The sequence below is a fragment of the Pseudorca crassidens genome, chromosome 1, assembly GCF_039906515.1.
Source record: "Pseudorca crassidens isolate mPseCra1 chromosome 1, mPseCra1.hap1, whole genome shotgun sequence".
In the NCBI taxonomy this organism is placed as follows: Eukaryota; Metazoa; Chordata; class Mammalia; order Artiodactyla; family Delphinidae; genus Pseudorca; species Pseudorca crassidens.
Window position 1 is genome coordinate 28,844,788 of NC_090296.1, and position 27,596 is coordinate 28,872,383.

At 48.7% G+C, this 27,596-nt stretch overlaps 1 protein-coding gene across 23 annotated transcripts in view; it reads left to right on the forward strand.

Annotated features, from left to right (window-relative positions):
* The first annotated feature begins 4,050 nt into the window (after window positions 1-4,050).
* ABCD4 (ATP binding cassette subfamily D member 4) overlaps window positions 4,051-27,596 on the forward strand; it is a 29,464-nt gene continuing 5,918 nt past the window's right edge. For 2 of the 23 annotated variants that reach the window (XM_067730282.1, XM_067730264.1), the window contains exons 1-17: window positions 4,052-4,235; window positions 6,614-6,732; window positions 6,892-7,019; window positions 8,184-8,323; window positions 9,579-9,695; window positions 10,054-10,179; window positions 10,829-10,879; window positions 12,432-12,526; window positions 12,762-12,883; window positions 12,992-13,083; window positions 13,298-13,387; window positions 14,936-15,144; window positions 15,283-15,374; window positions 15,829-15,865; window positions 16,251-16,300; window positions 16,722-16,774; window positions 17,096-17,172. In XM_067730282.1, coding sequence (XP_067586383.1) covers window positions 4,198-4,235; window positions 6,614-6,732; window positions 6,892-7,019; window positions 8,184-8,323; window positions 9,579-9,695; window positions 10,054-10,179; window positions 10,829-10,879; window positions 12,432-12,526; window positions 12,762-12,883; window positions 12,992-13,083; window positions 13,298-13,387; window positions 14,936-15,144; window positions 15,283-15,374; window positions 15,829-15,865; window positions 16,251-16,300; window positions 16,722-16,774; window positions 17,096-17,172 — 1,636 coding nt within the window. In that variant the 5' untranslated portion in view covers window positions 4,052-4,197. Of the gene's footprint in view, window positions 4,236-6,613; window positions 6,733-6,891; window positions 7,020-8,183; window positions 8,324-9,578; window positions 9,696-10,053; window positions 10,180-10,828; window positions 10,880-12,431; window positions 12,527-12,761; window positions 12,884-12,991; window positions 13,084-13,297; window positions 13,388-14,935; window positions 15,145-15,282; window positions 15,375-15,828; window positions 15,866-16,250; window positions 16,301-16,721; window positions 16,775-17,095; window positions 17,173-17,820; window positions 17,937-18,099; window positions 19,079-23,631; window positions 27,508-27,596 lie in introns of those variants that run through there. The other 21 variants (XR_010941862.1, XR_010941871.1, XR_010941861.1 and 18 more) reach the window with 21 other exon arrangements.

Genomic DNA, 27,596 nt, shown 5'->3' on the forward strand with positions numbered 1-27,596 from the left:
CTCCATTCCTTGAATTCCTAATTCCTACAGATTCTAATCATTTTAAATAGGTATATGCTCGTGCACACACAAATATGCTTTTTTTAAATGAAATATGGAGTATGCCATCTTTTAAAATTAATCAAGGATATTCATTTCAACATTCTATATAATAGCAAACAGCTATAAACCACTAAAATGTCCAGCAATAGGGAACTGGATAGTTTCTCTAGGGACTTCCCTGGTGGTCCAGTGGTTAAGACTCTTCACTTCCACTGCAGGGGGCACCAGTTTGGTCCCTGGCTGGGGAGCTAAGATCCTTCATGCTGTGTGGCCAGGAAAAAAAAAAAAAAGTTTCTCTATACAGTGGAGTACTATGCAGTGGGGAAAAAGGAGGTGGGTCTGTGTGATATGGAAGTATCTCCAAGATATACTATAAAATCTAAAAAGCAAGCTTCAAGGCAGAGTGTTTAAAAGGAATAGGTAAGGCTGTGTGTTTGTGTGTGTGTGTGTATGTGAAAAATAATCACACATATAACTTTGCATTTACATGAAACATTTTTGTAAAGATTCCTAAGAAACTGTGAACAGTAGTTGTCTCTGGAGCAGGAGACACACTTATTTTTCACTATATGCCTAATGATCCTGTGTGAATTTTTTTATCATGTGTTTTTAAATTTTTCCATTAAACTAGTTAATTAAAAATGAGTGAGACAGTACAACATAGGCATTTCTCCCATGCTAGTATATAGTACACCATTTTGCCCTGATCATTGCCAGGTGCTGTTTAGATATTTCCCACAGCTCCCTGATAAGGAAACTGAGGCAACTTGCCCAAGGTCCCACAGATATTAAGTAGTAGAGCAGGGATTTGAACCCATGCAATCTGGCTCTGAAGCCCATACTCTGAACCACTATGGCCATGCAGCCTCTCTCATTCTTGTTAAGGGATGCAAAGTGTATTCCATAAAGTGATTGTCATACTTTTTTACCCTTTCCTCCTTGATAGAAATTCTGGTTGTTTCTAGGGTTTTGCTATTACCTACCTACCACACTGCAGAAACACCCTCGCGATTAACCTTTGTGCTCTTGTGTAAACATATTTATAAGAGAAGACCTGGAAGTGAAACCATGGCATCATCTAAAGCTTGATAGTTATTATCAAATTGCTTTCCTTTTTTTTTTCTTTAACCAAAAAGAAAAACCCTTTGTCTTTGTATGAGAGAGGAAGTAGCCCCAAGTCTGGTAGCTGGAAAAGGGGAATTTCAGTCCTAGTATTAAACAGTATGAGCAGAGACAATGGCCTGTGTGTTTTGTGAGGTTAGGAATTGTCTTGCTCATCTTTGTTCAACAAATATTTATTGTGCCCTTACTAAGTGCTTCTGGACAATGGTGAATACAGGGGACATGGTCCCTGCCCTCATGCAGCTGATAGTCTGTGGAGAGAGAGGCATTAATAAAGTTATGTGAAAGTTTTCATTTTCACAAAATGAAATAATAACAAGCTTCAATAAGTGCCATGAGGAGAAAAAATGCGGTGCTATTGGAAGGAATAATAGAGTCCTTCTTTAGAGAAAGTGGTCAGGAGAGGGCTTTCTCGGGAAGGGACACTACACTGGAGATGAAGGAAGAGTAGAGATCAACAGAAGAATGGAGGGCACTAGGTTGTTTCCCAGCACCTAAAAAGGTTGTGTTTGGTGGAGCGAGGGCACCTAGAGCCTTTGGTACCACTGAAGGGTTTTAAGCAAGGTATTGATCTGATTTTTGCAGTCTCCCTGGCTGTTGTGTAGGAACTGCATTAGAACAGTAGCAAGAATTCAAGTGGGGAAACCAATTAGGAGGTTTTTGCAAGACAGGAGAGAGATGACAGTGGTTAATCTAAGGTGATGGAGGAGGAACCTATAGATTATAAGGGTCTCAAAAGACGTATTGATTGACTGCAATGCGTGGACCTCATTTAGATCCTGATTTTTTTTTAAGTAAAAAAAAAAAAGGGAAATATCAGAGTTACAATTGGAAATTTTAACAGGATATTTGATATTAAGAAATCTTTTTAAAGATTTTTTTCATGCGGACCATTTTTAAAGTCTTTATTGAATTTGTTACAATACTGTTTCTGTTTTATGTTTTGGTTTTTTGGCCGTGAGACATAGGGAATCTTAGCTCTCCAACCAGGGATCAAACCTGCACCCCCTGCACTGGAAGGCAAACTCTTAACCACTGGACCGCCAGGGGAATCCCAAGAATTTTTTTTTTTTAATTTTAGGTGTTTCATTAGGTTTCCCACTACTCCGCTTCAGGATTAAAGTGTTGGAAATTATTCAAAAGATAATTTAGAAATATAAACTGAAATATTAATGAACAATATGTTATATATAGCATTTTGTAAAGTTTAAAGTAATAGACGAAATTAAGAACCCTGGGACAAACCCCAAAGCAGAACACCATTGAGAGTGAAAGGCAACAAGAGCTACAAACCTGGATTTCCCTAGCAAGGTGAGGTTGCTCGTCTTGATACTCTTGTTGCCTTATTTAATTTTTCGGAAATAGTATCCTGATGTGTTTATTTGTTTGATTTTTTTTTTTTTTTTTGGCGGTACGCGGGCCTCTCACTGTTGTGGCCTCTCCCATTGTGGAGCACAGGCTCCGGACGCGCAGGCTCAGCAGCCATGGCTCACGGGCCCAGCCGCTCTGCGGCATGTGGGGTCTTCCCGGACCGGGGCATGAACCCGTGTCCCCTGCATCGGCAGGTGGACTCTCAACCACTGCGCCACCAGGGAAGCCCTATTTGTTTGATTTTCAAAGTAACAAAGACATACTTAGGAAATCACACTTGGGAATAGTTAAGCTCTTGCCACGTCGAGGAATCACTCAGTTATCTTCTCTCTCCTTTTCCCCATCCTGAGTCGGATGGCCCTCTCTATGGCTCTGCGACAGTGGTTTTCAGTGCTGGGGGCTGGGACAAGGCTAGGATTTTGCTCCTCCCCACCCCCACCCACCAAGAGACATTTGGCAATGTCTGGAGACATTTTTGGTTGGCACAACTGGATCTGGGGCAGTGCTGCTGGAATCTAGTGAGTAGATGCCAGGGATACGGCTCAACATCCTACCATACACAGGACAGTCTCTCCACTCGCCAAAGAAAGAATTATCAGGCCCAAAAAGTCAATAGTGCCAAGGTTGAGAAACCCTGCTATATAACACTTTGTCATAGCGCTTCATAAAGACAACCAAAACTGTCAACTGGTTGGCCTTCCCAGCTAGGCTGGCAACTCCAAGAAGACAGGTGATACATGTATCTTGTTGAGTGTTTGGAATATAGCTGACACTTAATAAGGATTGAAAGAAGGTGGGAAGGTACATCCAGGTTCAAATTTAGGGCCCTGTGAGATCATGCTGCTTGTGATCAGCCACTTGATAAGCATTTCATTCATTCAACATTTAGTATATTTATTAAGCACTTACTATGTACTAGCAGTGTTTGATGTTGGGAACACAACAATGAGCAAGACAGAGTCCCTGCTCAATGAAACTTATTCCTATAAAGGAAGACAAACAATAAGCAACGAAACAAGATGATTTCAGACAGTGATAAATATTATGAAGAAAATAAAAGTATAATGCAACAGTGAATGATGGGGCAAGGACAGCATGGTCTAGGTTGGGTGAGCAGCTGCCATTTGAACTAATGATGAGAATGTGCCAGCCACTGAAAGCTCTAGGCTAGGGAGAAGACTGATCCAGGCAAAGACCCTGAGGCCAAAATAGGGTGGCCTGTTCAATGAAGACCAAGGGGAGAGGGCCGGATCACTTGTGCCATGGAAACGTTTGGATTTTATTCTAACTGAAATTGGAAGCCTGACATGTTGTTAAAAGATCACTCTGGCTTCTTTGGGAGAATGTATGAAACATCTATATTCAGAGTTTAAAATACTTCAGTCACATTCTCGGCTACTTCTTGCCAAAGGGGAAACTTCCCATATCCAGGAGGGGGCGCTCTAGGCGCCGGGTCAACAGACTCAGCACTGTGGTTCTTTTCGAGAAGTCGGTCGCTTCCGGGAGCGGCTGCGTCTCCCTGCGCCTTCCTCTCTATCCGCCCGTCTCTGTGGTAGCCGGGTGCCGGGGCCCCTCCCCTCTTCGGCGGCAGCGAGTTCTTCGGACTCTACCCTGAGCGGACCCGGGGGCTACCGGGCTCCCGCGTCGGTCGGATTCCGGGTCATGGCGGTCCGGGGGCCCGCGCCCCGGGCTAGCGCCCGGTGAGTACGGCGGCTGGGGAGGAGGACCGGGCCTCGGGGCGTCCTACTCGGGGCTGTGTGGGGAAGGAGCACCTTCCGCCCTCATAACATACTGTGATTTTTTTTTTAACTTTTTACTCAACATGGTGTTTTTGAGATCATCCATGGTATAATAATCTAGTTTTCACTTCTGAGTGCTGCATGGTGCTACCTAAGTGCGTTAGACCCCAGTTTACGTATACATTACCCTAGTGACGGACAATTAGATTGCTTCCAGTTTTTAAGTACCACTTGCCTCCTTTGTGGATATGGGTGATCTTTGGAGTATCCATCCCAGGGTAGGATGCTAGGTCACTTAATTCTGCTAAATTTGTTCTCTGGAATGGTCACACCCAACTTCTCAACTGCATTGCTTAAAGGTTCCTGTTTCTTCTTAAGGACCGACACCCCACCCCGCCGCCCAATGTTTGGTATTGTTTGGTTTTCTAATGTTTATCGACCTGATTAGTGTAAGGTGGTGTCCCATTGTGTTAATTTTCCTCTGTTAAGCATTTGGGTTTCCCCTTATTTATACCCTTTTCCCACTTTCTATGGATTTCCTGTCTTCCTGATGCAGTCATTACTTATATGGACTAGATTTTATTACCTTGTTTATTTTCCACTCTGCAAGTAACTTCTCCAAGTCTTTTAATCTGTGGCACTATGTTGAACAAAAATACTTAATTCTAAGTTAAATCTGTTAGTTTTCCTGCATTATAGTTTGTGGTTTGGGGGTCTTATTTGAGAAATACCTTCCATTATATTTTCATTAAGATATTTCTACATTCTATTAACTAAGTAATGTTACTTTTCACATGTAGATTTTTAATCCATTTGGAGTTTTTAAAGTTTATATTTATACATAGTTTGAGGTAATGACCTAAATTTTCCTCTACCGTCTTCAATTAATGACAAATTAATTAATAATTAAAAATTAGAGAAGCTGTATAGCATAGTTAAGAGCACAGAGCCAGGCTGCCTGTGTTCAAACCCTAAGGCTGCCACTTACCAGGTGGGTGACAAGGCAAGTTACTTAACCTTTTTACCCTCAGTTCCTCATCTTTAGGGTTGTGATTATTAAATGAATTAATACACATAAAATGTGTGGAACAGTACTGGGCACGTAGTGTGGGTTTGGCATATAGTGTGTGTTTAATATGCCCTTTCTTGTGATATGATCTCTATTATGTCCCACGTAAACATAGGTGAATTTTCTTCTTTTTGGTCTTTCTGTTCCATGGTCTTTTTGTTCCTGTATTCATACCACACTTTGTTATTACTCCAACCCTGTAATATGATCTGTCTTAATAACCTGATGGTTTAGGTGGGTTTCTTCCTCCTCCTTTCCTGTTCCTCACAGTTGTCCTGACCTATTCATGGACCTTTATGTTTCCATATACAGTTCCTTAAAGAACTCCTGGTTTTGACTGGTATTGCATTGCAGTTACAGACTTCTATTAGAAATGAAGTCTTTCTATTTAAGTCTTCTTTCACATCCTATAATAGAGTTTTCGGGTTTTCCTCCAAAATGTCTTATACATTCTTTTATAAAGTTGATTTCTGGATATTTTATGGTTTTTCTGTGCTTTTCTTCTGTAAATGACATCTTATTTTCTTTATATTTGCTAGTTGGTTATTGTTGGTTATTGATACTTGTGTGTTAACCCTGTATCTAGCAACATTGCTGGACTCCTTTTATTTCTAACGTTTTGTCTATTTAAAAAATAATATTTACTTTGGCTGTGCTGGGTCTTAGTTGAGGCATGCAGGATCTTCATTGCTATGTGCGGGTTCCTTATTGCAGCGTGCGGGGTCTTTAGTTGCGGCATGCCTGTGGGATCTAGTTCCCCGACCAGGAATTGAACCCAGGCCCCCAGCATTGGGAGCGTGGAGTCTTAGCCACTGGACCACCAGGGAAGTCCCACTAACATTTTGTCTGTAGCTTTGCTGTGTTTCCTATGTAAATGATCACATCATCTGAAAATAATGACAATTTAATCTCTTCTTTCATTCCTTTTACCTCATTTCTTTTATTTTCTTTATTGCTTTAGCCAGGATCTTAAAATCCTTGATGTAGTGGGTTTCCTTGTCTTGTTCGTGACCAAAAAAGAGGATGTGGCTAAAGTTTCTTTATTAATTTAGCTATAGATTTTTAGTAAATAACTTTTCATAGCATTTATCAACTTAAATTCCTTTTTATCCCCTGGTCTGTTTCCCTCCTACCATCTTCAGCATTCGTAAACCGTTCTTTCTGCATGGCCTGCGCCCTGCCCACCAACAGCTGTAGATAAGCTTGGTAACTGCTCTCTAAGGCTCCGTTGTCCTTTTAGGACTCTGCTTCTCCTGCTTCTCTTCTTCAGGCCCAGGTTAGATCTGCAATTCTTCGAGCGGTTCCTGCAGATACAGAAGGTTTTGTTTCCCTCTTGGTCATCACAGAATGCCTTGATGTTCCTGACTCTTTTGTGTGTGGCCCTACTGGGTGAGTGAATGAGCCCAGGCCGGTGGGGGGGAGGACAGCCCTGGTTTGAGGTCCTTTTCCTTCTGTGGGGTGTTGATGAGGCAAGGACTTGAGAGGAAGCCTCCCTCTGTCTTTTCTCACCCCTCATCACTGATTCCTGACTCCTCTCCTTCCCCCCAGAACAACTGGTGATCTACCGGGTTGGCTTGATTCCCAGTCAGTACTTTGGGGTCCTAGGAAACAAAGATTTAAATGGGTTTAAGACCCTGACGTTCCTGGCTGTTGTGCTCATCGTCCTCAACTCCATGGTAAGGTCGTCTGCCTGTGTCTCTCTTCCTCTCCAGCGCCCAGTGGACTTAGCCACCAGGAAGCAGGAACTGAGCTGTGGATGTGTGTTCCCTCCCTCTTCTGGGAACATGGGGTCAAAACTCTAGGCAGGGCATTGATCTTGCTGTTGGCCCACATGGGACCAATTCCCAGAGTGTTACGAGCTCCTAGGCTTGGCCACAGGATTCTGGTTTAATCCAGCATTTGTTGGAAATGATCCTTGTCCCTTCCATTCCCAGAACTCTTGCTTCAGGGAGTTCAGAGCACTTGAAAACCGGGCTCAGCAGCCAGAGCTGCTGCTGTCCTCTGGGGGGGCCGGGGCTGTGCCTGAGCCTGGCACTTGTCACATCTCCCAGCCTTTGCACCTGCTGCTCTCTTGCAAAATGGCCTCCTTCCCCCACCCCTTTTTCACTTGCTTAACACCTGCTCACTTTTCACGATTCCCTCCGCTGTCACCTCCTTCAAGTCCTCCTCAACTTGTCCTTCATGTTTCCTCCACCAAACTCTGCCCCTTCGACTCCTGATCCTTTGAGTTCAGCTCTGCTCTAACAGTCCTTACACCCTTGTGATTGTCTGTGCCCTCACTAGACTGTGAGCTCGTTGTTACTTCCCTCGTGCTTAGTGTACAGGGGCGCCATAAACGGAATGATGAGCGTCAGGGCTCTTTTAGGACTCGAGCCTAATGCTCTCTGTCAGGCTGCACTACCTGTTTTCTCGGGGAAGCCACTTCTCATCACACTTTGGCACTTTTGATGGGTCTTCAGTCAGGAGGCACCTATGGATTCAAACCCTGTGCCAAGTTTTGGGGGACAGAAAAGTAAGAACATAAGTGGAATAGAAGATACTGTTCCCAGTCTCCAGAAGCTCATGTGCTCTGGAGATGTAAGACAATACCCCGCAGAGGAGGCTAGAAGGCCTTGCCTTTGGGAAGCCCTTCAATATTTGGTGCAGTCAGTAAACACATGAGTGAATGAGGAAGGGATGAATCCCATGACCTGACGCTCTAACAGGCTCAAGTGCTGAGTGGACAGCCGAATGGGCTGGGACTGGTCAGCAGAGGCTTTCCGCCAGCCTGAGCTTGGAGCTGAGACTTGGTAGAAAGAGACTTGCATCTCTCCCTTCCCCTTGTCTCCCCCGCTGCACAGCTGAAGAGCTTTGACCAGTTCACCTGCAACCTGCTGTATGTGAGCTGGAGGAAGGACCTCACCGAGCACCTCCACCGCCTCTACTTCCGGGGTCGCGTGTACTACACCCTCAACGTGCTGCGGGATGACATCGATAACCCGTAGGCACCCCCCCTCAGTCCTTGCTACCCTCTGCGTGGTTCGTCCACCTGGGCTGACACAGCCCTGGAGACCCCCTGCGGCAGACCCCATGAGGTCATCCACCATTATCTGCAAATGTTGCTGCCCAGAGCCGAGGGGGAAGGGTGCCCTGCAGAGGACCCTGGAGAGGCTGCAGGGCTGAGGTCAGGGAGCTAAAAGGAAGAGGCCAAGAGCAGCTCCCTTTTGTCCACTTCACATCCTGGGCTTCCAGATAAGGCATCCTCTGAAGACAGTGTCCTTGCTAGAAAAAGCTAGAAGAGCAGCGCTCCAGTTTTCAGCAGTAAAAAACTACTGCTGTCTAGGACTCAGTCTGGGATTCCAGTCACCATTCTATCACCTCTCGTAGGTTCACTAAGCCCCAGGTTCCCTTACAGGTGAGGCAGCTGAAGCCCAGAGAATGCAAGTGACTTGCCAAAGCTCACGTCTCACTGGGAATAGGAGTCGTTGTGGCCTTGGTGGTGGGATGGGACACGTGGGGTCTCTCTTCACCCTCATTCCCTCCCCGCTTCGCACCGTCCCAAGCACTTTGTTGCCTGATGCAACCTCTCCTCAGCTCAAGTGGGGCTTTGCAGCAAAGACTCTTGGGAGGCTGCTGCTGCTGCTTAATCTTCTCTTCTAGGCCTCTTCTCCACATTTTTTTTTTTTCCCTTGGCCGCACCAGGCATGTGGGATCTTAGCTCCCAACCAGGGATCAAACCCGTTCCCCCTGCATTGGGAGAACAGAGTCTTAACCACTGGACCACCAAGGAAGTCCCTAGGCCTCTTCTCTATGGCTCAACCTGTACAAAACTTCCACAGCCAGATAGCGAAATGGGGGCAGGCTCAGGCTCGTGAGAGAGAGGTTGGGAGGAGTGAGGTAAATGATGTAGCTTTCCTGATCATCCGGAAACTCGGACCCTCTACCCTCGGGTTTTTCTTTGGCTCTGCTCAAAGCTGGCTCAGAACCCTTGTGTGCTGGACCTTTCAGTTGCCATTTTTTCTGAGGGGTAGACTGAGGCACCATAGGAAGCAGCTCTTCAGAACCCTGTTCGAAAGTCCTACGGGTCTCGTTGCCTCTAGGAAACGAGCCCTTGTCTGGGTCCACCTTCCCACGGGGTCATTGCTGACAGCACTGAAAGGCAAGGTCAGAATAAGAGGTAGCCTGGAAGTGCCTTAGCTCTCTCAACCCTCAAGCCCAGCTCCCTGGGCCTAGTCACTCTGTGTCATTGGCTCCAGGGACCAGCGCATCAGCCAGGACGTGGAGCGGTTCTGCCGGCAGCTCAGCAGCGTGGCCAGCAAGCTGATCGTCTCCCCCTTCACCCTCATCTACTACACCTATCAGTGCTTCCAGAGGTGAAGGCTCTCTTCCTGCCAGAGCCCTTCCTCCTCCCCTGCCTGGTGGTTCCCCAGAGTCCCTCACTCACACATTGGGCGGGAGTCAGCTCTCCCTGGTCAGGGTCCACGAGACGCTGGTCTTCCCTCCGTCCCACCTGCACCCCAGGAAGTCTTCCTGTCTTGCATGCTTGGGCCCCTGCCCTCCCTGTGGCCCTGTGGTGTGTCAGTGTCAAGGTACCAGATGCCCCCGCACAGGAGCAGAAGCCGCACAGGGCTCTGAGATGGGACAGGGGGCTGCCCAAAAGGGGGCAGGAGTCAGAGCAGAGGCCTGTGAGGATATGTCGCTCCCCACACCCTCCCTCTCTCTGCCTTTCAGCACCGGCTGGCTCGGGCCTGTGAGCATCTTTGGATATTTCATTCTGGGAACCGTGGTGAACAAGATGTTGATGGGTCCCATTGTGGCAAAACTGGTGCAGCAGGAGAAGCTGGAGGGGGATTTCAGGTGTGTCTCCCTTGCTTGAGGTTTCTGGGCCAGGCATAATGGTTAGGGAATGGGATCTGGAGAAAGGCTGCCTAAGTTTAAATCCCAGTTAGGCCAGTCACTAGCCGTATGGTCTTGGGCGGGGTCTTTAACCTCTCTCAATTTCAGTTTTCCCATCTGTAAAATGGGGATGGTGCTGACAGAATCGTAAGAGGATTAATGAGATCATACATGAGAAGCACTGAGAACGGTGACTGGTTGGCCGCCATCATCATCATCATCATCACCATCACCATCACCCCTTGGCCTTCTCACATGCTTCTGTTCCAGCCACCCTTATTCTGGTCAGCCGATGGGTCCAGCCCCTACTCTGTGCTTCTTGGCCTCCTCCTTCAGACCCGGCCCTGGGAAGAAGAGGAGCTGTGGCAGGCCTGCACCTGTCCTCTTTGGAGAGGCAGGGGGCTGCCGTGTCTGCAGGTCTCCTGCCATCCCTCCCGGGCCTGGAATTTCCACCCTGTGACAGGCCAGGGAAGGGTCGGGCTAAGGCAGCCACAGTCTTGGAGTGGAGCCAGGCTCCTCTTTGCTTGGAGGTCTTCTTGATCCAGGACTCTGAAAGGAGACGGGCCAGTCCTGCCCACTGTCAGCACACATTTGCCTTTGGTCTTCCCAGGTTCAAGCACATGCAGATCCGGGTGAATGCTGAGCCTGCTGCTTTTTTCAGGTGAGTCTAGTGGGGATGGTTCCCCTTCTGCCTTGTCAGAGCTGACAGTGGAGATGGTGGAGAAGTAGACAACCCTTCCACCATCACCAAGGCCAGGGGCCAGGCGTCCTCACACTTGGCTGTGACCCTCTCCCCTTATCTCTCACTGTCCTCGTCTGCCTCATCCTTAGGTCCATGGATTTGCTTCTGAAACTGGTTCTTCCTTTTCGTGGCCTAGCATGGGGCCTAAATTTGTTCTAAGAATGAAATGAGTGAATGCTTCATCATCTTACTAATGACTGAGGCATTGCCTCTGCCTCTGCTTTTCTGTCTGTAAAATGGCTTTCTGCCAGTGCCTGACGTCCAAGGCTGATCCGTTGTCTCTGTAGCGTGGGAGGGAATGGAGCCTCTCAGCTCAGAAGACCTGCTCGCCACAGACACTGTCCTAGTGGAGCAAAGTGGTCTCCTGACAGCAGCATTGTGAAACCCCATTCCTTCCCCCGGGGCCAGGGTAGGTCCCTGCACTCTGCCTCCTATGAGTACTCTGGATTCGGTATTTGGATTGACAGTAAGGGCCCAGAGGTTTGTGTTTAAGGAGTAGGAGTTACTCCTTGGATCACCTGGATCTAATAGCCCTGGGACTTTGCTCTTCTGTCCGTCTCTGCTGCAGCTCGTAGCTGCCACCACTTGGGGGCACCAAGGATACCGGGGACCTATGAGTGGGGCAGGTCTTGGGGGCCAGGTAGGGCTGGGCCTGCACTAGGTTTTTTTTGGATTCTGCAGTCACTGCTCATGAAGCTTTGGGCCCTGGGGAAAGCAGGTTGATGCTTGGAGCTCCGAGTGTGTTTTCCTGCAGCCTCTCTGTCCTTCATGCAAAATCTGAAACGTTTCCTCTGTCCTCCCCCAACCTTTCTGCCTGGAGAATTTCTGCCCATCCTTGAAGCTCCAAGTCACCTCCTCCTGGGCGCCTTTCCAGACTCCCTTAGGGGTCACGCCTATTTGCTTCCATAGCCCTGAAGACACACGGCTTACGTAACACTTTCCATGTTCCAGGTGAAGAATGCAGCACGTCTGCCTGCCCCCCTGAACTGGGAGCTCCTCGAGGACAGGGGCTCTTTTGTCCAAAACTGTTTCGCTGGCTACCTAGCACCAAGCCTGCCGCCTAGTGACTGCTGCGTGTATATTTGTTTAATAATAGCAGCTCTTTTTTATTGGGAGCCCCTCATGTGCTTGGCGCTTTACATTCAGAAATTCTCACTCCAGCCTATTACGTAGGTATTATAAGCTCCATTGTATAGATGAGCAAACTGAGACTCAGAGGCTTAATAACCTGTCAGTGTTACCCGGCTAGTAACTGGCCAGAGCCAGGATTTGAATCGGGTCTGCCCAGTCTAGAGTTCATGGTCTTTCCGCAGACAATACCATGTTGACTGAATGAAGCAATGGCTGGCTGCTGGTGGCCGAAAGGGTCTGAGGGGAAGATCCCTTGGGTGGGCTTGGTCGCTAAAGGGGAGTGTGAGGAGGGGGGCTCAGGCTCTCCAGGCCCCATGGACATCCCGGCCTTTCTCATCAGAGCTGGGCACGTGGAGCACATGAGGACAGATCGCAGGCTGCAGAGACTCCTTCAGACCCAGAGGGAGCTGATGTCCAAGGAGCTCTGGCTGTATAGTAGGTGCAGGGAGCCCCGGGAGGCAGGAACCACCGTGGTGGGGGGGGGGGAAGCCTGCTTCCCTCCCCACAACTCCCTCCTCCCTCTCTGCACTGATCAGTTTGCCTTTGCCATGAGTGACCTCAGGAGAGTGAGGATCCCCAGAATAGCTTGACCATGCTTGGCTTCCCATTCCCCTCGGAGCGCAGGATTGCTTCCCAGGTCTCTCACCCTAGGTCTTTCTGTCTTCCGCAGTCGGCGTCAACATGTTTGACTATCTGGGCAGCATCCTGAGTTACGTCGTGATCTCAATCCCCATTTTCAGCGGCGTCTACAGAGACCTGAGCCCCACAGAGCTCAGCACCCTGGTCAGCAAGGTGAGAATCCCTTCTGGGGACCCCCTCATGCCATCCCCCCTGCCCTTTGGCCCAGCACCCAGGGCCTTGGAGTCAAGGCCCGCGCGCACTGCCCTCTGTCCTGTCCAGAACGCCTTTGTATGCATGTACCTCATCAGCTGCTTCACCCGGCTCATCGATCTCTCCAGCACGCTCTCCGATGTGGCAGGCTACACACACAGGTGAGGCTGCGTCTGGCCCCTCTAGGCACGCCCACAGGTGAGGCTGCGTCTGGCCCCTCTAGGTCCTGAGCAAAGCGTGTACCTCAGGGAGAAGTAGCAGAGTGAAAACAGGAGCAGAAAAGCTCACCATATACTAGTGGGCATGAGAGAGAAAAAGGAGTAACGCCTTCACCTGGGCGCCCAGACCCTCCTCAGGTTTTCACTTCTCGCCCAGGATCGGGGAACTTCAGGAGACCCTGCTGGACATGACCCTGAAGTCACGGGATGGGGAGATCCTGGACGAGAGCGAGTGGGACTTGGCCAGGTGAGCGCTGGGCTGGCGGTGCAGCCTGGTGGTGGAGAATGCAGGCGCTGGAAGCACCCTGGAGCCCAGCCCATTCCCAGCCCATTCCCAGCCGGGCAGAGCAACTGAGCTCTGTCTTATGCCAGGCACGTTGTAAATGTTCACCATCAATGTTGCTGTTCTGGCATCTGTGTTTATTTACACCATCCCCCAGCTGATGGAAACAAAGTACAATCAGCCTGGGCCTGAGTTAACAAAACAAAAATCTGAATTGTATCCCTCCTCTTCCTTTATTCCCTCCTCCTCGCTGAGCCCTGCTGCCAGTCCCCTTCCTTGGGGCATGTCTATTCTTTGTCCCCACTCAGGCCCAGAGGTGTCTTTATTGTATCTTTGCAGGCTCCGTGATGTTTCTGACCTTTCTGTGCATCAAGGATTTGTTCATGTCCTCACTTTTCTTGAGCAAACTACTTAACTGCTCTGTGTCTCAGTTTCTTCGTCTCTATAAAGAAGACGTTAATGGAACCTTCGTCTTAGGGTTGTTGTGGGGATTAGATATCATAGTTCATAGAAAGTGCTTGGACGGAGACCACAGAGTAAACTTTCAAAAATGGAAACAGGCTGAATTTCAGGGTCTACACTCAACTGTCTTCTTAGGAGCTAATGCCTTAACTATTGCCTCTGTTCAGAATTAAAGCTTCATGCAGCTCTGAGCCCAGAGGTGGGGGGGGGGGTTGGTGGTGCAGGGACTGTGGGGAACGGGAGATGCTTTTCTGTGGGGGAGATGGGCATCCGTGGAGAGCCAGAAACTCCAAAACTGTGTTAGTATTTCCACTCCCATTCTTACATCAGTCACACGGTGATGCCCTGAAAATGCATGTAATGCCACAAACATTAGAATTGGACAGATGCAGCTCTGTGCCCCTGAGCAGGTTACTCAGCCACCTGACTCAGTTTCCTCATCTGCCCAGTGGGGATAATAGCTGTGGTTCATGGCTGATAAGACTGATTAAGATCTGTCATGGGCAGGACTTTGCCCAGCCTGCCGCAGAGCAGGTGCCCAGTCCATCTCTATCAGTTTGCTAGGGCTGCCATGACAGAGTACCAAAAACTGGGCGGCTTAAAGAGCAGAAGTTTATTTTGTCATAGTTCTACAGGTTAGAAGTCCAAGATCAAGGTGTCAGCAGGGTTGATTTCTCCTGAGGCCTTGCTCCTTGGCTTGCAGATGGCCGCTTTCTCACAGTGTCGTTACGTGGCCTTTTCTCTATGCGTGTGCACCCCTGGTGTCTCTCCCTCTTCTTAAAAGGACACCAGTCATACTGGATTGGGGCCCTACCCTAAAGGCCTCGTTTTAATGTAATCACCTCTTTAAAGACCCTGTCTCCAAATGCAGTTACCTTCTGAGGTACTAGGCGTTGGGACTTCAGTATGTGATTTTTGAGGCCACAGTTCAGCCCATGGCAACCCTCCAGTCCAGAGGTGATGCCCCCAAGGAGAAAGAACTACCCCCCTGCCCCCAGCACTACTGACACCGCTTATCTTCCCAACATCTCTTCGCTTCTTGCACCCTAGGACTCCAGGATGGCCAGCAACAGAGCGAACAGATACAGCTTTTCTTCTTGAGCGGGTCTGCATCTCCGCCCCCTCCTCTAACAAACCCTTAATCAAGGATCTGAGCCTGAAGATCTCTGAGGGGCAGAGCTTGCTTATCACAGGCAACACGGGCACCGGCAAGACCTCCTTGCTCCGGGTTCTGGGTGGCCTCTGGGCGAGCACAGGGGGTGAGAGCCAGCCTTCCCTGCTCTGAGCCAGCCTTGGCCTGAGGGGGGGTATGTGTGTGAGAATCAAGCCTCTTGTTGGGAAATCAGAGTGAGGGGCAATTACCTTTCTGGGAGATCTTAAAATGGTGCTTTCTGTAGGCTCAGTGCAGATGCTGATGGACTTTGGACCCCACGGGGTGCTGTTCCTGCCACAAAAGCCATTCTTCACTGACGGGACCCTTCGGGAGCAGGTTAGCCGGGGCCCACTCCTCCCACCCCTTCCCCCCAACCTGGACCCTGGTGGTGGGACAGGTCTCAGCCCTGGAGAGCTATGGGACAGCAGGTGGGGTATAAAATGAACCAAGCCCAGGAACTCCCTGGCTCTAAGGACTTTTTATTCACTTCTATGGATTAGGCCATGTACTCAGAGCAACTTCTGGGAGCAGGTTAACCTGTGGAGGCCGTAAGCCAAATATCACATGTGTTTGTTGAACACCAGCTTGGATTCTGGGGGCCCTGCCCTGCTGTCTGCCAGCCCCGCCTCTCCCACCGGACCCTCAGCCAGGACGCTCCTTGCTCTCCTCGGGTGGAGAGGAGCCTGGCCTCTGGCAGCTCCTGGGGCTGTTTCTGAGGAAGGATAGCTGTGTGCAGCCCCACCTCTCCTTGACCCTTGCCCTAGGCCCATGTGGTTTCTTCTTTTATCAGGTGATATATCCCTTGAAGGAGATCTACCCGGACTCAGGTGAGCTGAGCCTCTTGAGGACGCAACCTCCCATCCCACCGTCTCTTCTCTGTCTGACTGTGGCCTCACCTGTACCTTTTGGAAGAGGCCCCAGCCAGGCTGCTGGTTTCAGGTGGGGTCCCCTCCACCTCCTCCTTTGACTGTTTACTATTCGGGGGTCTGTACCCTGACCTCATCTTGTTCTGTCTCCCCCTCCGGAGGAGAGACACCACTGGAGGAAAGGAAGGGATTACTTCCTTCACTGGGTCCTTCCCGTGTTTATTAAGTGCTGTAACCTGTCGCTTCAGAGCCTTGGCCCACATTCTGGGGCCCCTGGCCATGATGTGCCCCATCTATTCTGGCTACACAGAGGAGCTGACTTCTTGAAGGCTTCTGTGTTTTGCAGGTTCTGCTGATGATGAGAGGATCATGAGGTTCCTGGAGTTGGCAGGCCTGGTGAGTGAGGGCAGGGACCCTGAGGTCCAAGCCCACCTGGTGGCACTGACCACAGGTGCAGGCCCAGCGGAGTTGGCCCTACTGTCCCTGCCCCAGGACTGGAAGTCTGAGCCTTGGGCAGGGTGATGGGTGTATAAATCGGCAGTGGGAGCTGTTGGCCAGGTACAGGCAACAAGCAGCGTCCACTCTCTAGCAAATTTTAAAACAATAATAAGACTACATCAGCCTGCTTTTTCTGGTCACCACATTCCAGCAAGTCTCAACAGTGTGGCTGACGGACTGCTCCCCCAGCCCCACTGTGGTACGCGACCAGGGGTAGCTGTGTCTCGGGTGTGTGTGGTGGGATTGAGGAGGTCCTCAGGATAGCAGGAAGCAGGGATGGGCCCTTTTACGGACATCGTTTTCTCTGGGTGTGTTACAGTCCAGCTTGGTGGCAAGGACAGAGGGTCTGGACCAGCAGGTCGATTGGAACTGGTAAGAAGGAGGTTGGGGTGCTCCAGAGCCAGCTCCCCCAAAGACAGTGGGTCCCAGAGGCCTGGGCAAGGGATGAAGTGACTTCTGACCCCAAATTCTAGGGGTTTGCTGGGCTGCTGGGGACCTGGTTCATGTCCGTGGTACAGAATTTTGGCCTTGCCTTGTGTAGGCAGCGGGGCTGTGGTGGAAAGGGGGGTGACATCCATCCGTCCTGGGGCAGCCTGTCTGCGCTGGGAGCCTCTTCCTGCCCAGACCATTCTGTGCAAAAGCCAAGCTACAGCCTCCTTCCTCCAGTGGGCCTCTCTCGTTCCCCTTTCTCAGGTATGATGTTCTGTCCCCAGGAGAGATGCAGAGGCTCTCCTTTGCCCGGCTCTTCTACCTGCAGCCGAAGTATGCAGGTGAGGTTCGCCCTGTAGGTACACATGCTAGCCAGGCAACGTTTGCGCTCACAGGTATAGCAGTGTGTGTTCGTGTGCACCTGGAGAGGCATTGGTATGGGTAGGAGAGCACACCTGTGCCTGGCCAGGTATCTCTGTCCCTGCAGGAGAGGATGGCAGGGCTCTGCCCATGAGGTAGCAGTGCTTGGCATCCTCAGGTATATGTTGAACTGCCAGTTCTTAACCTCTGTGCCAGTGCGGCAGCTGGAGCCAGCCTTGAGAGGGCTTCTCATGTTATGGCCGTCAGGCTCTGCCATCAGTGAATGGGCATCCCTCTGCTGTGCCTGGCAGAGGTGTGAACTTTTCTAAGGACTGACATCCTTGGGGGAACTAGGATTCCCTGGATTGAGTGGTCCTAGGCAGTGGCTGGTGGCTTAGGGATAGGGTAGGAAGCTGAGGGATTTTGTCCTGCAGCTGACAGAAGGCTTCCCAGATGGAGCCTAGCCCTCCGCTCCTCTGGCCCACGCTCTCCCTAAGGCAGGGCCCCTGTAAGCCAGAACAGCTTTCAGCCTCCCACCAGGTCCCAGCGAAGGTGGGTGTGGGTTGGAGGAGCGGCAGAGGTGGGTCTGGGGCAGGACTTCATCTCTTCCCACTGAGTTCTGTCCTCAGTGCTTGATGAAGCCACCAGTGCCCTGACCGAGGAGGTGGAGAGCGAGCTCTACCGCATCGGCCAGCAGCTGGGCATGACGTTCGTCAGCGTGGGCCATCGGCGCAGCCTTGAGAAGGTACCTGTGCCCGCAGGATGGCCTGAGGAGGAGAAAGAATGCCAAGGCTGGGCCTGGCCGGGGCCAGAGCCCCCTCAAAATGGAGAGTGGGGATGGCAGAGAGGGCAGGGAATCTGTCACAGCCGGGGCAGCCTGATCTCCGCGTGGTGGTGGTCTCTTGTAGTTTCACTCCTTGGTTCTGAAACTCTGTGGAGAAGGAAGGTGGGAGCTGACCAGAATCAAAGTGGAATGAAGCCAAGGCTGGCCACCGGCAGGAGAGCCAAGCCCAGGAGGTCGAGTCCCCAGGAGAGACCAAGAAGGCTGATGGGGCAAGGAAGGAGCTCCAGGTTTGCCTCACAGGTCCCGTGTGGGTAGCACCAGCAGCAGTGGACTCAGCCCACGTGTGGCCCTCCGCAGGACCCTCATCCTGCCAGGGTGCCTCCTGCTGCCTCAGCCAGAGCTTCGTACACTTGACGTGCTGATTACTTCATATATGACCTCAGATCGTGTTTTCTAAAGAAAACCTGAAAGTGTGGGATCTATAAGAAATGCAGGGTCAAAATGGAGAGTGTATCGGACTTGGAGTCAAGAGATCCAGGAATCTTTTAGAATACATCAATTTTGCAACAGTAGATTTTTAACTTTAATCAACTATTTAAATTTTATAACTTTTTTTAAAAGAAAAGATAAACATGTTTTTAAACTTGCAGCTTTCCCCTTTTTTCTTTCTTCTTCATCATAAGATGATCTTTTTTTTTTTTTTTTTTTTTGGCCACACCATGCGGGATGCGGGATCCATGCAGGATGTGAGATCTTAGTTCCCCAACCAGGGATCAAACCCGTGCCCCCTGCAGTGAAAGCATGGAGTCTTAACCACCGGACTGCCAAGGAAGTCCCTAAGATAATCTTCTTAATTGACTCTCCGGGCTTGTCTTTGAGAGCCTGGGGGGGTGGGAGCAGCACTCTCCACTGTGCTGGAACCTTCTGCCCGTAGGTTCTTCACTTCACTGGCATCTCCCACTTACCCATTGCCAGTTGTCCCTCAGCCACTAACCTCGAGGGCCCTTCAGCTTTTCTTAACCCAGATGAAAATAAATCCCGTAATATTTTTAAGTTAATTCATTACTTAAATGCATTTTTTAAAATATAAATTTATTAATTTATTTATTTTTGGCTGCGTTGGGTCTTCGTTGCTGTGCGCGAGCTTTCTCTAGTTGTGGTGAGCCGGGGCTACTCTTCGTTGTGGTGCGCAGGCGTCTCACTGTAGTGGCTTCTCTTGTTGCGGAGCATGGGCTCTAGGTACGCGGGCTTCAGTAGTTGTGGCTCACGGGTTTAGTGCTCCGTTGTATGTGGGATCTTCCCTGGACCAGGGCTCGAGCCCATGTCCCCTGCATTGGCAGGCAGATTCTTAACCACTGCGTCAGCAGAGAAACCCCCTAAATGCATTTTTAAAGGAAAGTTTACACTTGATATAAATAGAAAGTAACTGTAAAAATTAATACAAATAATGTTATGAAATGGCAGCTGTGTACTGCACCTGCAAAGACTCTACACCTGAGGCTGGCTCTCTGTACAAAGGGAGGTTAGGGGTGTTACAGAGGAGTTAGACATACTAGCACCCAACTGAGAATCTTCTTAATAGATTTGGGGAAATGGAATGGGAACCGCAAGGGAAGTGATTTTCTCTAAGACGAGGTTCTTTAATGTCTCTTGATACCACTGAAAATGATCCTAGATGCGGGGTGGAGCTCCAGACTTGGGGAGATGTTGCCCTGGATAACATGTCTAACCCCCTCCCTCCATGGTGTGGCTGGCATGGAGGCCTCAAGCCTATTCTCAGCTCTGCCCCATACGGTTGCTAAAGCAGTGTGTCCAGGTGCCGAGCTGAGAGAACTCTGGGGTGGGCACCTGACCAGGTCTGATGGTGTGTCCAGTCTCCGGTGAAGCCTCCTTAGGGACCTACAGGATGTCAGCATCGGGAAGCCTCGTGGCAGCCCTTCTCATGGGGCTGAAAGGGACCGTCAAGGTCGGCATCTGCTTCACGAGCCTTCCCATACTTGAATCTCCCAACCATATCCTGCCAGGTGCTCTTCTGGCCTCTGTTCAGACACCTCTAGCATTGGGGGCCATCCATCCTCAGACCCCTCTGAGGAAAGCTCTTCCTTAGGCCAAGGGGAAACGTATCTCCTTCAGGATCCCCCTGACTCCCACCCCTTGGGCATGTTTTAAATTGTGGGGTTCGGGTATGGAAAGACTCCCTCTCTGGCTTAATTTCTGTACTTTCATCAATATAGCTGAAGCTCCCCTCGGCCTTTTTGGTGATAGCATTGCCTCACTGACTTGCTTCAGACTCACAAGCTCCTTCAACTCCTAAGCCTTTTTCACAAGTGCTGCTGCTGCAGATTATTATAGAGACCAAGTTTGTTCCTAACTCAGAGTCTTTGCACTTGCCATTTCCTCTGCCTCAGACATGTTCCCAGTGCTGTTTCTGTTCTTAATACTCAAATACTCAGTGTCCTCCCTTGCAGAAACTCTGCCAAGAGAAGGCTGTTCTTAGAGGCAGACTGTACCCTTATCCATCATTCATCTCAGAGATGGTGGCTACTCGAGAGTTTTAGGTGAATCGATACAAACCTGCATGAGGAGAAGTCAGGTTATGTGTCCTCAGTGGATGACAAGGACCAAAATGTTCATTTTAAGTGTTTTAAAATGAGCGAGGCAAATAATTTCCCAAACTTAAGTCTTGTTCTGCCACCCAGGAATCTACACAGACCCACGTGGATGATACATAGAAATGTTGTCCTTATATCCCTCTCATCACTCTTCTGAGGAGTCCTGGAGCCATGGGACAAGGCAGAAAAGCAACCTTTTGTTATCTCCATCAAGTGTCCGCTTACCTACCATATCAACTTGTGTACCACCCCAGTCATTCTGGGGTGGAGAATAACTAGTCTCTGTTCTGCCACAGCCCACAGGGAGCTGTGCTCTGTGTTCTGCATCCAGGACAGTCTCCCAGGAAGCCAAAGAAGAGCAATGCCAGCTGCCCTCTGTAATGACTGCCTTTCCAGAAACATTGTCTTGTTGGTGCTATTTCCTTCTGACATCCTGTCTAGGTGTCAGAATGATGGGTGGCCCTGGGCTAAACCCTGGGCCAGGAAGGAACCCCTGGAGGCACAGGGAGTTGTCAGGAGAACTGGTGCCTGGAGAACAAGCCAGCTGAAAGGGAGCCCTGGACTGGGGAGCTGCAGAGACTGTCCTACCAGGAAGTAGGGTAAAGTGTGGACAGGCATCAGGCAGGGGACATGTGCTGGGGAACACTGTCCTCAAGCCTCTGGCAGGGTGAGGCTGGACAACTGGCCAGTGGATTTGCCCATCTGTAAGTAGTTAAGGGTTCTGAGGGTCAGATGCCTCTGGGGAAGGTTTCCCTGGGAAAATCCAAAGACAGGGCAGAGACTTACCTAACATGCTATCAGACCCTGACCCCAGGCCCAGAACTGCCAGCCCACGAGGGAGTGAAGGGGGAAACAAAGGCAAGTCTCAGTCTTGAACTGGCGGAGAGATTTGTACAGAGCTTGCATGCTTAAGGGAAGCCCAGCTCCTGCCACATTCTCTTAAGAACCCTGCAAGGAAGATGCTTCCTTTTCTTTCCTTTTTACCCCACTTGAAGAGTCTGAGCTCCAGGACCTGAAATGACTTGCTTAGGAATCTCAAGTTCAAAACAGAACTCCTCAGCCTCTGAACCGTCCCTACCTGCTGCATTCATCTTGCCCATCTCAGGGAATGACACTTCCACTGTCCACCCTGAGCTCAGGCTAGAGACCTGAGACCCTCCGGACCTCCTTCCCCATATCCAATCCATCACTACATCCCATGGGTTCTGCTTCCAAAATATATCTGAAGCCCACCTCTGCCCTCCCCCGAGGCCACCACCAAGTCCACCCAGACAACTGTGGCAGCCTTGTCCCTGGTCTCCCTGCTGCTTCTCCCAACCCCCCACATCCTCCACAAAGCAGCCTGAAGGACCTTAAAAATGCAAATTAGCTGTGCCCTGCATTAAAGTCCAAAATACTGGGCCTGCAAGGCTGCACTCCCATCCCTCTCCTCGAGCCCATTGGCCTCTGTCATCAGAGATGGGCTAAGCTGGTCCAGCTGAGAGCCTTGTTCCCATGCATTCCTGGAAGCGCACAAACTACCAAGACTGACTCAAGGAGAAACAAAATCTGAATGGTTCTATAACAGTGATTGAATCAGTAATCAAAAACCTCCCAGCCAATAATCCTCCCTCCCTCCCCAATAATCTGAGGGCCAGGTGGCTTCACTAGTGAATTCTACCAAACATTTAAAGAATGTTTCATATCAATCCTTCTCAAAATATTCCAGAAAATAGAAGCAGAGGGAACACTTCCTAACTCATTCTATTAGGTCATCATTGCCCTGCACCAAAGCCATATAAAGACATCACAAGAAAACTGAAGACAAATACCCTTTATGAATATAGATGTAAATATTCTCAACAAAATACTAGTGGACAAAATCCAGCAGTATATTGAAAGCATTATACATCATGATCAAGTGAGATTTAGCCCAGGAATGCAAGGGTAGTTCATATGAAAATCAACATAAAACACCACAGTAGAATGAAGGGGAGAAGCCACATGATCGCCTCTATTGGTGCAGAAAAAGTATTTGATAAAATCCAACCCCCTTTTATGATAAAAGCACTCAATAAACAGGCTAGAAGGAAAGGGAATTTTCTAAAAAGAAATTTTCTAAAAAGACATATAAAAAATCCTACATCATACTTGGTAAAAGACTGAAAGCTTTCCCACTAAGATCAGGAACAAGACAAGGATGACTGCTTTTACAAATTTTATTCAACATTGTACTGGAGGTTCTGGCCAGAGCAGTTAGTCAAGAAAAAGAAAAGGCATCAAAATTGGAAAGGAGGAAATAAAACTATTTGCAGAAGACATGATCATATATCTAGAAAATCCTAAAGAAAAAAGACAAAAAACACGAAGTATAACAAAGTCAACAAAGGTGCAGGATACATGCAAAAATCAATTGTATTTCTATATACTAGCAATAGACAAAGCAAAAAGGAATTAAGAAAACAATTCTATCAATATTTACAATAACATCAGAAAGAATAAAATTCACCCAGGCAGTGCAAGACTTATACTCTGAAAATACAAAACATTGCTGAAAGAAATTAAAGACCTAAATAAATAGACATCCCATGTTCATGGATTGGAAAACTTTATTTTAGATATTTTGCAGACTTCTTTATTTATGTATTTATTTTTTTAATATTTTATTTATTTATTTGGCTATGTCCGTGTGCAGGTTTCTCTCTAGTTGTGGTGTGCAGGGTTTTTTTCTTTTTTTCTCTCCAGTTGTGGTGCTTGGGCTCCAGAGCGCATGGGCTGTGTAGTTTACAGCACGCGGGTTCTCTTATTGAGGTGCGTGAGCTCAGTAGTTGTGGCGTGTGGGCTTAGTTGCCCCACGGCATGTGGGGTCTTAGTCTTAGTTCCCCAGACCACAGATCGAACCCACGTCCCCTGCATTGGAAAGCAGATTCTTTACCACTGGACCACCAGGGAAGTCACTGGAAGACTTAATGTTGATAAAATGGCAGTATTTCCTAACGAAATACTGGTTCACAGATTAAATGTAACCCCTATCAAAATTCCAATGGCTTTTTTTTTTTTTGCAGAAATTGAAAACCTGATCCTATAATTTGTATGGAATTACAAGGGATCACAAATAGGCAAAACAGTCTTGAAAAAGAAGAACAAAGGTGAAGGACTCACACTTCCAGATTTCAAAATTTACTTCAAAGTCGGTAATCAAAACAGTGTAGTAGTACTAACATAAAAATAGACTAACATAAAGTTCTGTGGAATAGAATTGAGATTCCAGAAATAAACCCATATATCTAAGTCAAATGATTTTTGTCAAGGGTGCCAGGACCATTCAGTGGGGATAGTGTCTTCAACAAATAGTGCTGGAAAACTTGAAATCCGTATGCAAAAGAATGCAAGTGGACCCTTACCTCACACACCAGATACAAAAATTAACTAAAAATGGATCAAAGAACTAAATTTTATAGCTAAACTAAACCACTCTTAGAAGAAAACATAGGGCAGAACTTCTTGAATTTGACAATGGTTTCTTAAATATGATGCCAAAAGCACAAGCGACAAGAAAAATGGATACATCGGACTTCATCAAATTAAAACTTTTGTGCATCAAAGGACACTAGCAGGAGAGAGCAAAATAGCGAAGCAGGCAGTTCCAAACACCCATCCCTCAAAAGGAACGTTGAAAAACAAGCAGAAACTGGCAGAACCAACTTTGTCTGAACTGGACAACAGTCATAGATTTATAGCGAAGACTGCATCAAGACAACTTCCATATGGTAGGTAGGAAAGCTGTGTGGTGTTTTTACTTGCCTTGCCTCATCTCTTCACCAGCTTGGTGGCAGTCTTGAAGAAAGCAGCCCATGTTCTCAGTATGGGACCCCAGTCCCTGGTTCCAGAGAACGCAGAGCAGACCTTATTCACAAATTACTGTTTGTTCTAACCTATCAGGGGCTAGAAAGACTGACAGGTGCTCTTCTCTGTCTTGCCTGACTTGGAACTCACTCAGGGCAGAAAAATAGTAGGCATTGCTCAAAAACTTTGTAAGGTGGGGGACTTCACTGGCAGTCCAGTTGTTAAGATTCCGTGCTTCCGCTGCAGGGGGCGTGGATTCTGTCCCTGGTCAGGGAACTAAGATCCCACATGCTGTGTGGCATGGCCAAAAAAAACCCCAAACACCAAAAAACAAAAACAAACAACCTTTGTAAGGTGAACAAAATCCTGCAGCCACCTGAAGCAAAGATTATGCTTAAGACATACAATAGGACCACCTAAAGCCTGGGAAGAAATACTGGGGAGTCTCTTTGGGAAATTGGGGTATTCTAAAGTGACCCTGTGTACTAGAGAATTTAGAAAGCCACATGCATGGCTAGGACAGGATGCATGTTTGGAAAAGACCTGAGAAGACCCTAAGCTTTCACCTCGGGCAGGTCACTGGGCTTGGTTCAAGCGGGAAATAAAGGCTAAGGCAGAGTTTTAAACTGCCTGGCTAAGTGCTAAAGGAGTGGCCGGAAAAGAGCCAGTCTGTAAAGACTGGAAGAGATGGGGTGTTTGTTTCCTTTTAGCTCCTGGTGTTCAAGGAAATCTCTGTGAAAATGCTAGTTGAACAGAGACTTCAAATGAACACACATGACAAGGATGACAGTCTTTACAAAAATAGTTTGGGAAAGTTATCAAACAGATGACTGCAGTTTGCAATAATCAAAAACAGTAAACTCTGGGGAAGGGAGAGAAACTGATTTCCAGAGTTACCATATTATAATATTCAAATGTTCAGTTTTCAACAACAACAACAAAAATCATACAAAGAAACAGGATTGTGGTCCATTCAAAGGGGAAAAAATGGACAGAAACCGTCCCTGAGGATGCCCAAACGTTGGACTTTCTAGACAAAGGCTGTAAATCAACTGTCTTACATATGCTCAGTTAGCTAATGGGAACCTTAGAGCTGGTTCTAGCTTTGGCTCTGGCGTTAGAGCTGGCAGCTAGCACTGGCTCTACATCTGTAACTGGCACTGGTGCTGGAGCTGGAGCTACAGCTGGATGTGGCCCCACAACTGGTGTGAGAGCTGGTCTAGGAATCGGCTGTACCTCTGAACTAGCTCTGGCCCTATAGCTGGCCCTAGCTCTGGCTTTGCTATTAGAGCTGGGGCTGGAGCTGGCGCTGGCTCTGGACATGCCAATGGCTCTATCATTGGCTCTGTCTCTGGACCTTGTGCTAGAGCTAGTGCTGGTACTGGCTATAGCTCTGGAGCTGGCTCTAGTCCTAGAGCTGGTTCTGGCTCTGGCTCTGATGCAGGAGATGCTCTAGCTCTGGAGCTGACACTCAATGTGGCTCTAGTTGGGGGCAGGTGCTAGAGCTGGTAATGCGTCTTGCTCTGGAGCTGGCACTGGCTCTAGCTCTAGAGCTGGTGTTAGAGTAGGTGCCACAGCTGTTTTTAGCTCTGGAGCTAGAACTAGGACGGGTGCTAGGGCCGACGCTTGTCCTGGAGCTGGTGCAGGCTCTAGCTTTGGAGCTGACATTGCAGCTGACTCTAGCTCTAGAGCTGGTATTGGAGCTTGTTCTAGCTCTAGAGTTGGCTCTGGCTATACGTCTACAGCTGGAGCTGGTGCCAGAGCCATCTCTAGCTGTGGATTTGGTGTTACAGCTGGCACTGGAGCTGGCTCTGGACAAGTTGGGCACAGCACTCCAGGTCCGAGTTGGCCGGGTTGAGATGATACACAAAGGCCACCAGCTGCTTCATGCAGGGCAAGTCTAGAGGCTGACAGGAATCCTCTGAATACTGTCCAGCCAGGTGCCTAAGATGGAGGGGATGGAACTCAGGTAGGAGGGCAGGTAGCAGAGTCAGAGCCCTGGCCTTTCCTTCCACACTGCCTCCTACGGCACCTTTGCAGGGATCTGGGTTCCTACACCTGGCCCTGCCCTTCCAAAGACCTGCCCCATCCCATCCCCAACCCCGCTCTGGCCATCCTGGCAATAGCAGGCCCTGTCACCAAGCAGGGAGCTAGCAAAGAGCCTCGGTCATAGGGTGCTCTCAATAAATGATTGACCAACTCTCCCCTTCTTCAGGAAAGCCTGACATACTTCTCTGTCTGTCTTCCCTGGCCCCCGCCCACCGGAATGTTAACTCCACGAGGGCAGGGAGGGGTTGTGTCTGCTCTGTTCATTACACAGAGTTGGCACATAGTAGGGGCTCCATAGATATCTAATGGATGAGAAAACACGTGGAGTCTGTCCTCTTGCCCCAGTCTTCCTGTAACCAGATAGGGTAGGGGGGTCCCTGGAGAAAGAACCAGGCATGGCTTTCTTGACATAAGAGAAGCCATTTTTGGCCTAAGCCATCTTGTGATCTAAGCCTGACCACTATGCCTGCCCTTGAGCAGGTCTCAGTAATTAATAATCGTAAGGAAACAAAAGAATGCAGAGACATTTAATAACCTACAATGGAAAGGAATCTGAAAAGGAAGAGATAGATAGATTAGATAGATAGATAGATAGATAATAGATGATAGTTAGAGATGGACAGATATTAAACTGAATCACTTTGCTGTACACCTGAAACTAACACAACATTGTAAATCAACTATACTTCAATAAAAATATTTTTTTTAATGCAGAAACAAATGACTGTTATCAGGCAAGAAAAGTAACAATAGCAAAGATAGCATATCAGTTGTAAAGACGCCCGGTTCTATTTCAGTAGTAAAGATTAGCCTGAAGTTCTCAACCACCAGATCAACTGGAACCTGAGGAATGATGTTGACCTTTTCTGACCCTCCTGACTTCAACTAAAGCTCGGACTCTGTCGACCACCCAAGGCTTTTCATGAATATGCATGTTCCCTTAGCTTGAAATTTCCCCAGTTTTGCTGTATTAGGAGACACTGCTTTGGGAAGGATTCCCTGGTGTTCTTACTTGCTGCAAGTAATAAACCCTTCCTTCTCCTGTGCTTTGGCTTGGTTGTGCGTTTTGATTTGACACCTACCGAGAGGCGAACCCAGTTTTCAGGAAACACTCCCAGGGCACTCATGGCACCTC